The sequence below is a fragment of the Myotis yumanensis genome, unplaced genomic scaffold (assembly GCF_028538775.1).
Source record: "Myotis yumanensis isolate MYYU_CA2020_CCGP unplaced genomic scaffold, mMyoYum1.0.hap1 SCAF_7, whole genome shotgun sequence".
NCBI lineage: Eukaryota > Metazoa > Chordata > Mammalia > Chiroptera > Vespertilionidae > Myotis > Myotis yumanensis.
The window spans coordinates 12,129,604-12,142,818 of record NW_027223758.1 but is presented as its reverse complement, the minus strand read 5'-3'; the positions used below and the strand labels follow the sequence as shown (position 1 = coordinate 12,142,818).

Sequence of the window (13,215 nt, the reverse complement as noted above, 5' to 3'; positions counted from 1 at the left end):
TATGCCTACCTTGTTCACTCTTCACAATGGGACATAGCAGGCTTGTCGTATAAACAGATAAAGGAGTTTTGGGAAACCCACTGTAAGGCACCCTTGAAGCCTATTCATGTTTTCTAAACCAGCGGTCGCCAACCTTTCGGACCTCGTGGACCACCAGTTGGTGACCGCTGATCTAACCATGCCAAGTGCTCCTGTAATTCCTCTAGACAGCAGCTGACATTGCTTTATCTGACCACCATTGCATGTATGAAGCACTCTTCACTGGCTGGGCATCACGACGTTAGAATTAAGTAGTTGTTAAAAATTGTAGGTAGCCCAAGTGGCTGACAGCAGGGCTGAGATGCAATACCACCATCATGCTGGCTGCTACAGGTCCCCCACTTTGCCTCAGTTCATAGCAACCTGGTAGGGGTGTTACTCTGGTGAGAAGTTTTCCACAGGAGACTGGCCTGACTCAGCCTCTCTCTTCTGACAGTGTCTATGGCAGTCTCTTGGTTAAATGAATTGACTCAGCATCGTTCAGACTGAAACTAAAATCTGCGGAGATTGGATGGCCTCTTCTATCAAGACCCCACTACTTTAAGTGTAAATGGTAACTTGTGGTAGGTTACTTTAGTCAGATCCCCTACATCCCTTTCCTTCGTTCCCACCCAGCAATCACACAAAGATGACACCTTGGGTTACCAGAGGAACAACATCCTGGAATGATGGACTTCCCTCACCCTGTGCATTTTTTTTTTTTTTTTAAATATATTTTATTGATTTTTTACAGAGAGGAAGGGAGAGGGATAGAGAGCTAGAAACATCGATGAGAGAGAAACCTCGATCAGCTGTCTCCCGCACACCACCCACTGGGGATGTGCACGCAACCAGAGTACATGCCCTTGACGGGAATCGAACCCGGGACCCCTCAGTCCGCAGGCCGACACTCTATCCACTGAGCCAAACCCGTTAGGGCTGCATTTTTTTAAAATATGTTTTTTTATTGATTTCAGAGAGAGAGAGAGAGAGAGAGAGAGAGAAATATCAATGAGAGAGAATCATTGATTGGCTGCCTCCTGCACACCCCACATTGGGGATCAAGCCTGCAACCCAGGCAGGTGCCCCTGACCAGAATCGAACCTGGGACCCTCCAGTCCGAAGGCCAACGCTCTATCCACTGAGCCAAACCAGCTAGGGTACCCTGTGCATTTTAGGTCATCAACCCTCTTCTAACAGCGCTGCTGCTGCTGTGTGGCCTGAAACAGCCAGAGGATCTCAGGACCCAGGCTAGCAGACCTGTTTACTGCCTCCGTCAGAGCTCACCCTTACCTGGGAGACCTCCTTGGCCAACCTCACTGGCGGGCACTCTGGGTCCACTTCACTGTCACCCCCAAATCCTGCACTTCCAAGAATCTCATTCTCCGGGGCCTTCACCAGCCAGTCCCCACCCCTCCTCCTCAGGAAGGCCAGCCTGAGTCCATCCCTGATGCCCAGCTGTGGGACGTTAGGTCTGAAACTGGCCTTTAGGGTTTCATCCCCAGGCCCACACCAGGTGCGCAGCGCAGGGAATCCAGTCTCAGAACAAGTGCTGCTCCCCTTAACCTACCAGGGACGGGGGAACTCCCCTCCCCGAAAGCGGAGCCCCCTCACTCCCCAAGCAGCCACCCAGGAACCCCCATCATCTCATGGGTCCCCCTCGCTCCCTGCCCATCCGGCCTACGGGGAACTTCGGACCTGAACCCACACGTCTGCTACCCATGTCCACAGGAGGGGGAAGGAGTGCCAGGCTCCACGGAAACGGACACTTCTCGGGGCTGCTTCCCTCACCCAATCAGAGGAGGAGGTGCTTTTCCTCCCCAAGAAACATCTCTGAGACCTGGCCGTTTCCCTCTCTCACCCACTCTGCATGGGCCTCCCTCAGCTGACCCCCACCCCCCACCCACCCACCCAGACGCCCCTGGCGCTCCCAATGCACCTATTTTGCACCCAACATAGCAAGTGTCCAGCTAGTGCCCATCGGAGCCGCCTCCTAAAGTCTAATACCCGTGTCCTCGAGCAGGGCTGGCAATGACGGCGTCCTTTCCCGTCGCACCGACCAGCACCCTCGGGAATCCAAGCTCTCCCCCACTTACCGCCCTAAATCCCCCAGAAGGCTCCCCTTTTCTAATTGAAAGAGAGATTTCCTCGGCGAGCCCCATCCCAGAAACTGGCGCTGGAGCCGTCCCCGTGGCCGCTGGGAGACCCGTTCAGTTCCCCCCCAGGTCGCCGTTTCCTCCGCCCATCCATCCCGACCGGCTGCCCCGACGTCCCGGCCACACGAACATCCCAAGGCTGTCCTCGGCCCCGGACCCACGGCACTCAGTAAAGGACTCCCATCCGCTTTGGGGAGCTTCTCCTCCCCTAGCGAACCCCTCGATCTCCCCCCCAAAAGCCGCCGGCCCCGGCTTCTCGAAGTGCCCCTGGGCTCCCCATGCGCCCGCTCCGGCCGCGCAGCAGCGCCACAGGGCCCGGCCCTGCCTCTCCGCGGGGCCCTCACGCCGCCCCGGGGAGCTTCTGGGCCTCACCGCGCCGCCCACAGGCCCCTCCGGCCCCCGCCCGTGCTTCCGGCCGCCGCCTGCTCCTCCTCCCTACTCAGGCCGGCCGGTCCCCGCCGCGGAGCCCGGCGGACAGATCCAGCGCAGAGGCCCGGGTCGCACCGCAAAGGCCTTGGCGAGCCCCTGAACCCCGGCCCCAGCCCGCGGCCCCTCAGCCGGCCGGGCCCGGCGCCCCTGCTCACCCGAGCCCGTGGTGGCTGCCATCTTGCGTCGCTGTCGCTCGAAGGCCGGCCCCTTCTTCACCCCCGCCCGTCCCCGGGCGCTTCTGCGCAGGCGCGAGCGAACGCGCAGCCGCCGCCGCTGACGCCGGCTCTGCGGACCCCGCGCGCGACGCGGGGCAGGTCCCCCGCCGTGGGAGAGAGGGGCCCGGAGGTGCGTGCGCGGTGGCCCCACAACCGGCGGGTTCCCCCGGGCTCGGTGCGAGGCAGGTATTGAGGTGCAGAAGGGCAGGGTGATCAGTTTGGGAAGGCGCGATTGTAAAAGAAAAAGAAACGAAAGCTGTAAAAAAAAAAAAGCGCCTTTTCACTCCGGGCACTTGGCTATGTGGTTGCATCCTCAAAGCCTCTCTACCAGGTGGGGATGAATGTGAAAAATGAAGCGGAGAGGGGTTAAGCGATTTATCTAAGCTCAGCTGTTTAGTAAGTGAGTCAGAGTTTGAACCCAGGCCAGGTCGTCTTGCTTCCAAAGTAGATGCTCCTCCCGCGCCAGAGGAGGCTTGTAGGGGGTGCAGCTAAGTGATTGAAGGGCATTAAGGTGGCAAGGAAAGCATTCATTCATTCATTCATTCATTCATTTATTCATCCAAACAAATAATTAAATAAGCACCTACTACTGTCCTTGGTGCTGGGGTTGGATACATCCCTGAAGAAGCAAGTCCCTTCTCTTATGGGCTTACATTCTAGACAGAGACAGTAAGTAAATAGGAAAGAACATAATTACGATAGGATAGAGAGTACACCAGGGAAGGGGCAGCAGGGTGGTCAGAGAGACTCCTAAGGTGGTCACATTTCCAGGGAACTTGAGTGATGAGGAGGCAGAGAAAACAGTTTGTTTGCAGGCCCTGGCGACATATCTCTCCACCATTACTGTCAATGTTCTGAGAAGCCTTATGTGGTTGTGAAAACAGGATGTGAGAAGTGAAGGGACTGCTTCAAGGTCACACAGCTAAACCCTGGCAGGGGAAGTACAGAGGAACAAGAAAGCCCTAAGTCCTTACTCAGCACGTCCAATTCATCACCTTGTTCTGACAGCAATGCTTCCCGAGCATTTCTCAACCCCATCCACGGTTCCTGCTTAGGGTAGGCTGCCCTTGTCTTCCGCTTGGGTGACCTCAGCAGTTTTTATTCCTGCCTCTGTGGTCCGTTCTCTGTATGGCACCAGAGTCTGCTCAGAAACCCGTCTGCTAAGACTTTCAGTGATTCACTACTCCCTTGGGATAAAAATACAGACCCTACAAATGGAATGACCATAGAATTATCCAACAAGGACAATCTTCAGAATGAAAGGGGGCCTAGTATAGTCTTGTCAGGACAAGAAGAAAAAACCAGGATTCTCCGAGGCAAACCAGGTGGGATGGCTACCCTATCCACAACCCTGCACATAGGACCAGGATGGGGCCAATGAGGTGTCTAAGGCCCCAAATGTAAGGAGGCTTTCACTCTGAGGTCCTAGCTCTGCACTTGCATGACCCTGTGAGTGGGTGCCTTCCTAACATTCTACCCTGGGAACCTCGCTTTCCCCCCTACATGGCACTGCCTGCACCTCTGAGACTTACTGTATCTCTCCTGTTACACTGGCCCTTTTCAAGGCCTCTGGAACACATGTCCTCTCCCTCCTCAGGGCCTTGGTCTCTGCTGTTCCCACTTCTCAGGTCTCACAGCCAGCATTGCCCTGTGAACTTGATTCTCAGAGTGCCATGTGTATGTCCTTCCCAGCACTGGCCACACACAATTATCTTGACACTAAAGGCCCAGTGCATGAAATTCGTGCACAGGTAGGGTCCCTAGCAGCTGCCGGCTGCTGGCCGGGGCCTTCCTTCGGTCCACGCCGCCTCCTGGTGGTCAGCACACGTCATAACGAGCAATGGATCTGGTTGGTCGAACTCCCGAGGGGACACTTTGCATATTAGGCTTTTTTTATTTTTTTAAAATATATTTTATTGATTCTTTACAGAGAGGAAGGGGAAGGGATAGAGAGTTAGAATCATCGATGAGAGAGAAACATCAATCAGCTGCCTCCTGCACACCCCTCACTGGAGATGTGCCCACAACCAAGGTACATGCCCTTGACTGGAATCGAACCTGGGACCTTTCAGTCCGCAGGCCAACACTCTATCCACTGAGCCAAACCGGTTAGGGCAATATTAGGCTTGTATATATATAGATTATTCCATGTATCACATGATTCAGGTTTACCTTGAGGAGAAGAGAAAATATTTGCCCTGGACTTTGGGTCACTATAAAGCATCAGGTAGCAAGAGGGAAGCATTTGGGCTCCTAAGGTGGACTCAACTCTTGAGTGTAATTTTCTGGGTTAGAGTCCTCCTTCACTACAATCTTTGCTGTGTGACTTCAGGCAAGAGACTCGAACCTCTCCTGGCGTTAGTTTCCCCTTCCGAAAAGGATTAACCTCATAGGGTAGCTGTGGAGATAAAATGCTTTGATCAAACCCTTTGGCATAAGGGGAGGAGGAGATACTAGAAGAACTGACATTTACCAATATATATATCCAGCTTTTAATCCTCACAACTGAATGCTGAAACTCTTAGGAATACAGTATCCCCATTTTAGAGATGAGGAAACTGAATCTTCAAGCTATCAGATGGAGAAGCGAGGATTAAAACACAAACCACTTAACCATGATGCTCATAAATGTTTACTTGCATAGGTCTCTTGTCTTTTATTGGGAATTTCTGGCAAGCAAAATCAACAATAAAGCATATTACTATGCAAAGCACCTCGCCAGAAGAAATAGGTTAAGCGGATGGCCCCGGGGCATACTGGTTATTGTAGTTCAACAGTGACGCAGAGCCTGCTGGGAGTTGTAGTCCTCCTTGCTTATCCTCTCTCAGAGAGGCTTTGCCCTCTCACCAGAGGTCACAGCCAGTCCCCAGTGCACGATTCTTCTAGGGCACCTAAGCCAGGTCTTAACTCTGAGGCAGTAGTTTCAGCTGATGAGAATAAGAGAGTCCAGCTTTATCAGACTTTTGGAAAGATTAGAATGGTTAATAGAACTAAAAAATTTAGAAAAAGGCTTGTTGCAGAGTGAATATTATAGAAGTACTAGAGGCCTGGCACACAAAATTTGTGCACGGGTACGGTCCCTAGGCCTGGCCTGCAATCAGGGCCAGCTGCCAGCAGCTGGCCCCGTCCCCCTCTCCACCCGTCCCTGCCCCCCCCCCCCCCCCCCCCCCATCCCTGGTTCCTGGTTCACCATTGGATGATCGGATCCTGCTGGCCAGGGGAAGGGACCAAGAGGTTGGCTGGCAGCTCATGCATTGAGCGTCTGCCCCCTGGTGGTCATTGCACGTCATAGCGACCGGTCGTTCTGCCATTCCGTTGATTTGCATATTACCCTAGCATTATATAGGATTAGCTGCCATTTTTATTTAAACCTCAGGGATCCTTGAAAAGTAGCTATTATCATCTCCATTTTTCAGATGAGGAAAATGAGGCTTGGAGGAGTTAGATGGCTTTCCCAGAGTCACACAACAAGGAAGGAGTAAAATCAGATTTGGAATCCAGTTCTCTTAATCCTGGGGCACCTGCCTCTGTGGTGAGGGAGCTGGATGGTACCTGGGAGACTTTAAGCAAAACGTGCATCTTGGTTGAATTGGGTAGCAGCAAGACTGGAGGTGGGGAGTCTGCAGAGATGTGTTGGACAGCACTGACTGTCAGTCGTCCAGTCACCATGTCCTTCCTGCTCTCAGAAGCTGCGTTTTGTTTAGGAGGCCAGAAGGTCCAGTGTCTAGGTGTGAGTGCAAGCCAATATTGGGTACTGCTATTTCCTTTTGCCATTAATTGATCCGATGGTGTGCCTGTGACCTTGTTCTTTCTGTTCAATGAGTTGGGGAGAGGGCATGTTTGGAAAGTTTTACTTCCCTGATACAGCCTTTTTTGCCCCCTTCCTCCTTCCTGTAATATGAGGTTGTGATGTTTGGGAGCTGGGATAATTATGATGAAACCATGAGGCACAACCCTGAGGCCAAAAAGCTGACATATCGAAGATGCCAGCACAGAAAGGTGACAAGAGCTAGAACTTGGATGATGTAATTGAGCTGCTGAACAAACCCTGGGGCTGCCTACTTACAGGCTTCTTAGGACATGAGATCAGTGTTCTTATTGCTTAAGTTGCTCTTAAAAGTAAGTTTTTGTTGTGTATAGCCAAAGTATGCCTAATAGATACAGGAAGCTGGCACAGAGCTCCAGTCAAGAGATATATAGACATGGACTGTTCCACAGCATCGCTTCCAAAACACTGTTCTCAACAAGGTGGGAAAATGTTTGGGCAGTTTTGGAATCTCTGGGATGTGAAAGGCATGAATAGTTTTAAAAAGTATACTCAAAATTTAAAAAATTTTAAATTACAATATACTTTACAAAACCTACAGTATCCTCAAACTCTAATGTGCACACAAATCACTAGGAATCTTCTTAAAATGCAGATTCTGGTTCCATGCGGGTGGAGGTAGGGGTGTTGAGATTCTGTAGTTCTAACAAGCTCCCAGGGGATGCAGTGCTGACCCATAGAGCACGCTTTGAGTAGCAAAGTTTTAGATAACATTATATGATTTTGTTTATATTTCCAATGTAAATATTTTTACATTGATTTTAGAGAGTGAGGAAGGAAGAAAGAGAGAGAGAGAAACATTGATCCTGCACACCGCCTACTAGGGTTTAGGCTAGCCGTGGGCAAACTACGGCCCGCGGGCCGGATCCGGCCCGTTTGAAATGAATAAAACTAAAAAAAAAAAAAGACCGTACCCTTTTATGTAATGATGTTTACTTTGAATTTATATTAGTTCACACAAACACTCCATCCATACTTTTGTTCCGGCCCTCCGGTCCAGTTTAAGAACCCATTGTGGCCCTCGAGTCAAAAAGTTTGCCCACCCCTGGTTTAGGCCCACAACCTGGGCATTTCCCTGACTGGGAATCGAACCGGCGACCCTTTGGTGCAAGGAATGATACTCAATCACCTGAGCCACACCAGCCAGGGCTATATTTCCAAAAAATCTCAACCTCATGCTATAGCTTTTATAACACAAACTACAGAAAGTAAAGCTGATGAATCGTTGACAGGAATTGTCATGGGCACCCAGAAAGCAGAGAGCAGAATACCTGGGGAGGTGTCTGTGGTCGATGGGGTTTGTGACACATTTGCTAGTGTCATTTTATGGCACATACATAGAGTTAGGTCCCCTTGGGGTGTGTCTGAAGTATAGCATTAATATACTTTATTTACTGTTTGATGTAGTTGTTAAAATATACAACCAGAGAGGGGTTGAAGTGGATGGGAAGGGGGTCATGGTACAATTTATTCACTCCTCTATTGCCAGACATGTGGGTTGTTTCCATAGGAATTGTATAAATTCCTATACAATTTATTTCTGAATGTCAAAATTTTTGTATCATTATCATCAGTTACTTTGTTGGTCAGGGAAAGAAATAAATAAAAACCAGGGGTCTTGGGGGGGGGGGGGGGACAAAAAGGATAAAGTTCCTAAATTTATAAAGCACCCTTGCAACTCATTAAGAAAAAAGGATAACCAAAAAGAAAGATGATAATCATACAAACGTTTTTGGAGCATTTACTATGTTCCAGAAACATAGTGTTTTGGTTGTATTAATTCATTTACTCTTCACAACTATCCTATGAGACAAGTACCATTATTATCCCATCTTACAGAGCAGGAAACTGAGACACGGAAAGGTGAAGTAACTTGCCCAAAGTCACAAGCTTTGAACCCCAAGCTCTTAACCACCACGACCCTGCCTCCCAAGAAAAATAGGAAAAGGACATGCACAGAGTAAGGAAATGAGCTAAGATACCCAGTCTCGTCCAACATATTCTATTTCAGTGATTCTAAAATGCAAATATTGACATTCAAACATCTGTGAAATCAGGATGCATCTTACAATCAATGAGATCTTAGATTCAATGAAATACAGTAAGAGAAATGCAAATTAAAACCACCTATCAGATTGGCAAAGAACAAAACACTCGATAACACACTGTGTTGGCAAGGGTGTGGGAAAACTGGCACTCTCCAAAGTTGTGAGAGTTTAGCCCTAACCGGTTTGGCTCAGTGGATAAAGCGTCGGCCTGCGGACTCAAGGGTCCCAGGTTTGATTCCAGTCAAGGGCATGTACCTTGGTTGCGGGCACATCCCCAGTGGGGAGTGTGCAGGAGGCAGCTGATCCATGTTTCTCTCTCATTGATGTTTCTAACTCTCTATCCCTCTCCCTTCCTCTCCGTAAAAAGTCAATAAAATATATTTTTAAAAATTGTGGGAGTTTAAATGGGCATGGTCACAGTGGAAGGCAATGTGGCACAAACTATCAAAATGTAACACACGAGCACCCTTGACCCAACCATTTCTTAGGATTGACCCCTCAGGTCTACTGGCCCTTATGAGCTAACACTTCAGTTCTCCATGCACATAGTAATAATTTGTATTGCCAAGACTGAAAATAACCCAACACCCAATGAGAGGTGAGTTAGAAAACGCAGGTCCATTCTGAAGTTGGAATGCTACACAGAATAAGGAAGTGTTGATTTAACACTGACTCCAAAATATATTGAGTGGCCCTAGCCAGTTTGGCTCAGTGGATAGAGAGTCAGCCTGCAGACCAAAGGGTCCCAGGCTCAATTCCAGTCAAGGGTTCAATTCCAGTCAAGGGCACATAACTTGATTGTAGGCTCTTCCCCGGCCTGCCAGGGCTCGTGCAAGAGGCAACCAATTGATGTTTTTCTCTTACATCTAAGTATCTCTCTGTCTTTCCCTCTCTCTTCCACTCTAAGGAAAAAAAACCAATGGGAAAAATATCATTGGGTAAGGATTAAAATATATATATATGTATATATATATATATACACACACACACACATATATATATTGAGTGAAAAAAGGTAAGGTGCAGAACTATGTATATTATAATCTACCTATTTTAAGGGGGCGTCAGACATACCTCCATGCCTATATAAAGGACTTGCAAGGGTCTTGTTGAAATGATGGCCTCTGGGGAGGGGACCTGAGGGCTTGGGGGAACAAAGGTAGGGAGCAATTTACTCTTCACTCTTGATCAGGAGTTGGTTAAGTTTTTCTGTGAAGAGCTAAATTGTAAATATTTTAGGCTTTGCAGGCCATTTGGTCTCTCAGCTGCGTCTGAATTGAACAAGCAGCCATAGACAATATGCAAGTGAATGGGTGTGGCTGTGTGTCAATACAAAGTTATGATCGGCTTGGGCCCGAAATGATTCATTTTGAACAAAATTTGAATTTCATGTGTTAGGAAATATTTCCCCCACAACTTGATTTTATTGCCATTCCCCCCAACTTTAAAAAATGCTCATAGGCCCTATCCGGTTTGGCTTAGTGGATAGAGCGTCAGCCTGTGAACTGAAGGGTCCAGGGTTTGATTCCGGTCAAGGGCACATGCCCAGGTTGTAGGCTCGATCCCCAGTAGGGGCCATGCAGGAGGCAGCCAATCAATGATTCTCTCTCATCATTGGTGTTTCTATCTCTCTCTCTCTCTCTTCCTCTCTGAAATCAATAAAAATATATTTTAAAAAATAAATTCAAAAAAATGCTCATGGGTTAGAGCATTGCCCCAATATGCCAAGATTGTGGGTTCAATCCCCAATTAGTACACATACAAGAATCATCCACTGAATGCATAAATCAATGGAACAACAAATCAATGTCCCCCCCTCCCCTTCCATCTCCCTCTCTAAAAATCAATAAAAGAAATTTATTTAAATGCTCATGGGGCCATAGAAAAACAGGTGGGCCCAATTTGGCCTACTGGCTGCAATCAGCTGACCTCTGCTCTAGGCCCTTTTATATTGTTTGATTCTAATTCTTTACTTTTTGTATGCATTACTATTACAAAATGATGCTTAAGAGGGGAGCTTGAAATTTTAGGTTTATCAAAAGGAGATGGGTTAAAGTTGGGTGCAGGTACCCTGCCCAGACCCCTCTACTGGTAAGAAGTGAGCACCGAGATGGAAATCCCTGTTTTCCTGCGCTACCAGCTGCCTCACTCCACCACCAGATAGCAGCACAAATCCACCTAAAACCCGGCCATCCCCACACCAGCTGGGTCGTCGGGGAGCAGAAGTCAACCCACACATACCTGTTTTATTTTGCCCAAGGTATGTTTAAAAAATGGAACCAGCATTTAAAAAATCTGGGTTTGCAGCTCCTCTTTATTTAAAAATATTTTTACTTGAATTTCATTGGGTGACATTGGTTAATAAAATCATATAGGTCCCAGGTATACAATCCTACAGTACATCATCTGTATATTGTAGCGTGTATTTATTTACCACCCCGAGCCCAGTTCCTTAGGAGTAGCAGCTGCCCTTTGGGGCCTGATGGCTCCAGGCTATCCAAGTTCTCAGTGTCAGCTGCTGTTTCTCATCCTGCCCTGTTGCTGTTTTCTCATAGGGGACACATGTTTCAGGGGACACCTATCTCCTCCCCTCCCCCTCCCCACTTGGGCCGTAGGCAGGTGTTAGAGCACAATGGCTCTGGGTCAGATTAGGGCTGATTCCAGCCCTGCCATCTACTAGTTTTGGGTATGTTACATGACCTCGTTGCCTCAGTTTCCCCATTTGCAAATGGGTGTATTCCCCTTTCAGAGCTGCAGGGACTGCCTGATAGGACCCGATGTAGAGAGCTCTCCACAGTCTGGCACATGGCAAGTACTCAGTAGGTGCTACCATTTCCCCTGTCCTGCTCTCATATAGGCACTTGTTTGCAACACCCCCCATCTCACAAATGACCCTCACACTCCTGACCTGACGCAAAACATACCTCCTGGTTTTTTTGTGTGTTTGTTTGTTTGTTTGTTTTTATTTCAGAGGGGAAGGGAGAGGGAGACATAGAAACATCAGTGATGGGAGAGAATCACTGATCAGTTGCCTCCTGCACGCCTCCTACTGGGGATCGAGCCTGCAACTCAGGCATGTGCCCTGACCAGGAATCGAACGGTGACCTCCTGGTTCATAGGTCGATGCTTCCTTCTGGTTTTGAACACATTTTTGAATTCAAGAGTATGGAACTGCTCTGAATGTGAGGCCTGGCTCTGCCTTACTAGCTGTGGGCAAGTCACTTCACCGCTGTGGACTCAGGCTGTTTTTTTGCTGGCTCAGGAGAACTAACTCAGGTTGGTAGGGCCTGGAAAATCTCTCCAGCAGGCCTGGGAGTGGGAAACCAACACCTAAACCCCAAGACTGCTTTTCTGGCCCCTCCAAAGGGTTTGGTTGTTGGCCCATTCCACTGTGGATTTCTTTGATAACACCTTTTCTTTTGGGAGCCATCCCTCTCTCCTCACATCCTGTGGCTTGGGAAGTGTTGATCCTGCCTCTGCAATTCCAGATGAACATGTTTCAGTTCTGGCCAATCAGAACACCTCTCCACCAGTCCATGCCCTCCCTCCCCCAAGGTGATTGGTTCAGGAATAAACACATGACCCAATCCAGGCCAATGAGAACCTGCCCTGGGGCTTTTGCTGCAACTGCTTGGAAAGGTGACTTCCCACTGAGATTGCTGAGCAGGTCCAATGTCAACTCAGAGAAAAACAAGAACTAGTTAGAGACTAAGTTCTGATGAGTCATGTGAGCCCCTGAGTCCTGCCAAACTTTAAGTCAAAACCTCTTGTGAACTTTTCAGTTATATGAACTTATAAAATTACTTTTGCTTAAGTTTTCTGTAATTTATGAGTTGATGAATTCTAAAACCCCTTCCTTTTGTGGTCCCTTTAGACAGTCACAAATCAAAAATCTAGTGGGAGACAAACTTTAAGGAAATTAAAGTTATGGGTCAAAATTTTTAAAAAGTGCTTTATCTGTGACTGCTCTAAGAGTCTTTTGTCATTTCTCTGTCCTCAACAGGCTTTTTCTTCTAATATTGTAGAAATTCTCTAGCCCAGACTCGATATTGATTGTAATGTGTGTAGTGTTCACTACTGAATCCCAGTGCCTAGCACATAGGAAATGCCTTATAATTATTTGTTCAATGAATGAACAAGATACTCATTTGTCTGAAATGTCGTGTCTCTCCACTTGCCTCAGCCTAAGAGGTTCTGTGTAATGGCTTTTCTAACCTCATCTTCCACCTTCCCCTTGCTCACTTCAGTCCAATCACACTGTCTCTTAAAAACCCCAAGTTGTTCCTGCCTCAGGACCTTTGCACTTGCGGTCCAGTCAAGAGGCCTCTTTCCCCAATTCTTTCCTCAGCTGGCTCCATATCCTCCTCTAGATCTCAGCTCAAATGTCACCTCGTCAGACAGGCCATCCCAGACCACACTGCCAAACAGACCCACTCTGCTTTCTCTATGCTGTTTGATTTTCTTTACAAATCAACATCTGAATGCCTATGTGCATGTATTTATGTTTATGGTCCCTCTACCCA

At 48.3% G+C, this 13,215-nt stretch overlaps 1 protein-coding gene across 2 annotated transcripts in view; it reads right to left on the bottom strand.

The window, feature by feature from the left end:
* The window catches only part of UBE2V1 (ubiquitin conjugating enzyme E2 V1), a 35,498-nt gene extending 32,596 nt beyond the window's left edge, over nt 1-2,902 (bottom strand). Inside the window, exon 1 of one of the 2 annotated variants that reach the window (XM_070419773.1) lies at nt 2,759-2,902. In XM_070419773.1, coding sequence (XP_070275874.1) covers nt 2,759-2,780 — 22 coding nt within the window. In that variant the 5' untranslated portion in view covers nt 2,781-2,902. The remainder of the gene's footprint in view (nt 1-2,758) is intronic. The other variant, XM_070419772.1, reaches the window with a different exon arrangement.
* Nucleotides 2,903-13,215: the final 10,313 nt, after the last annotated feature.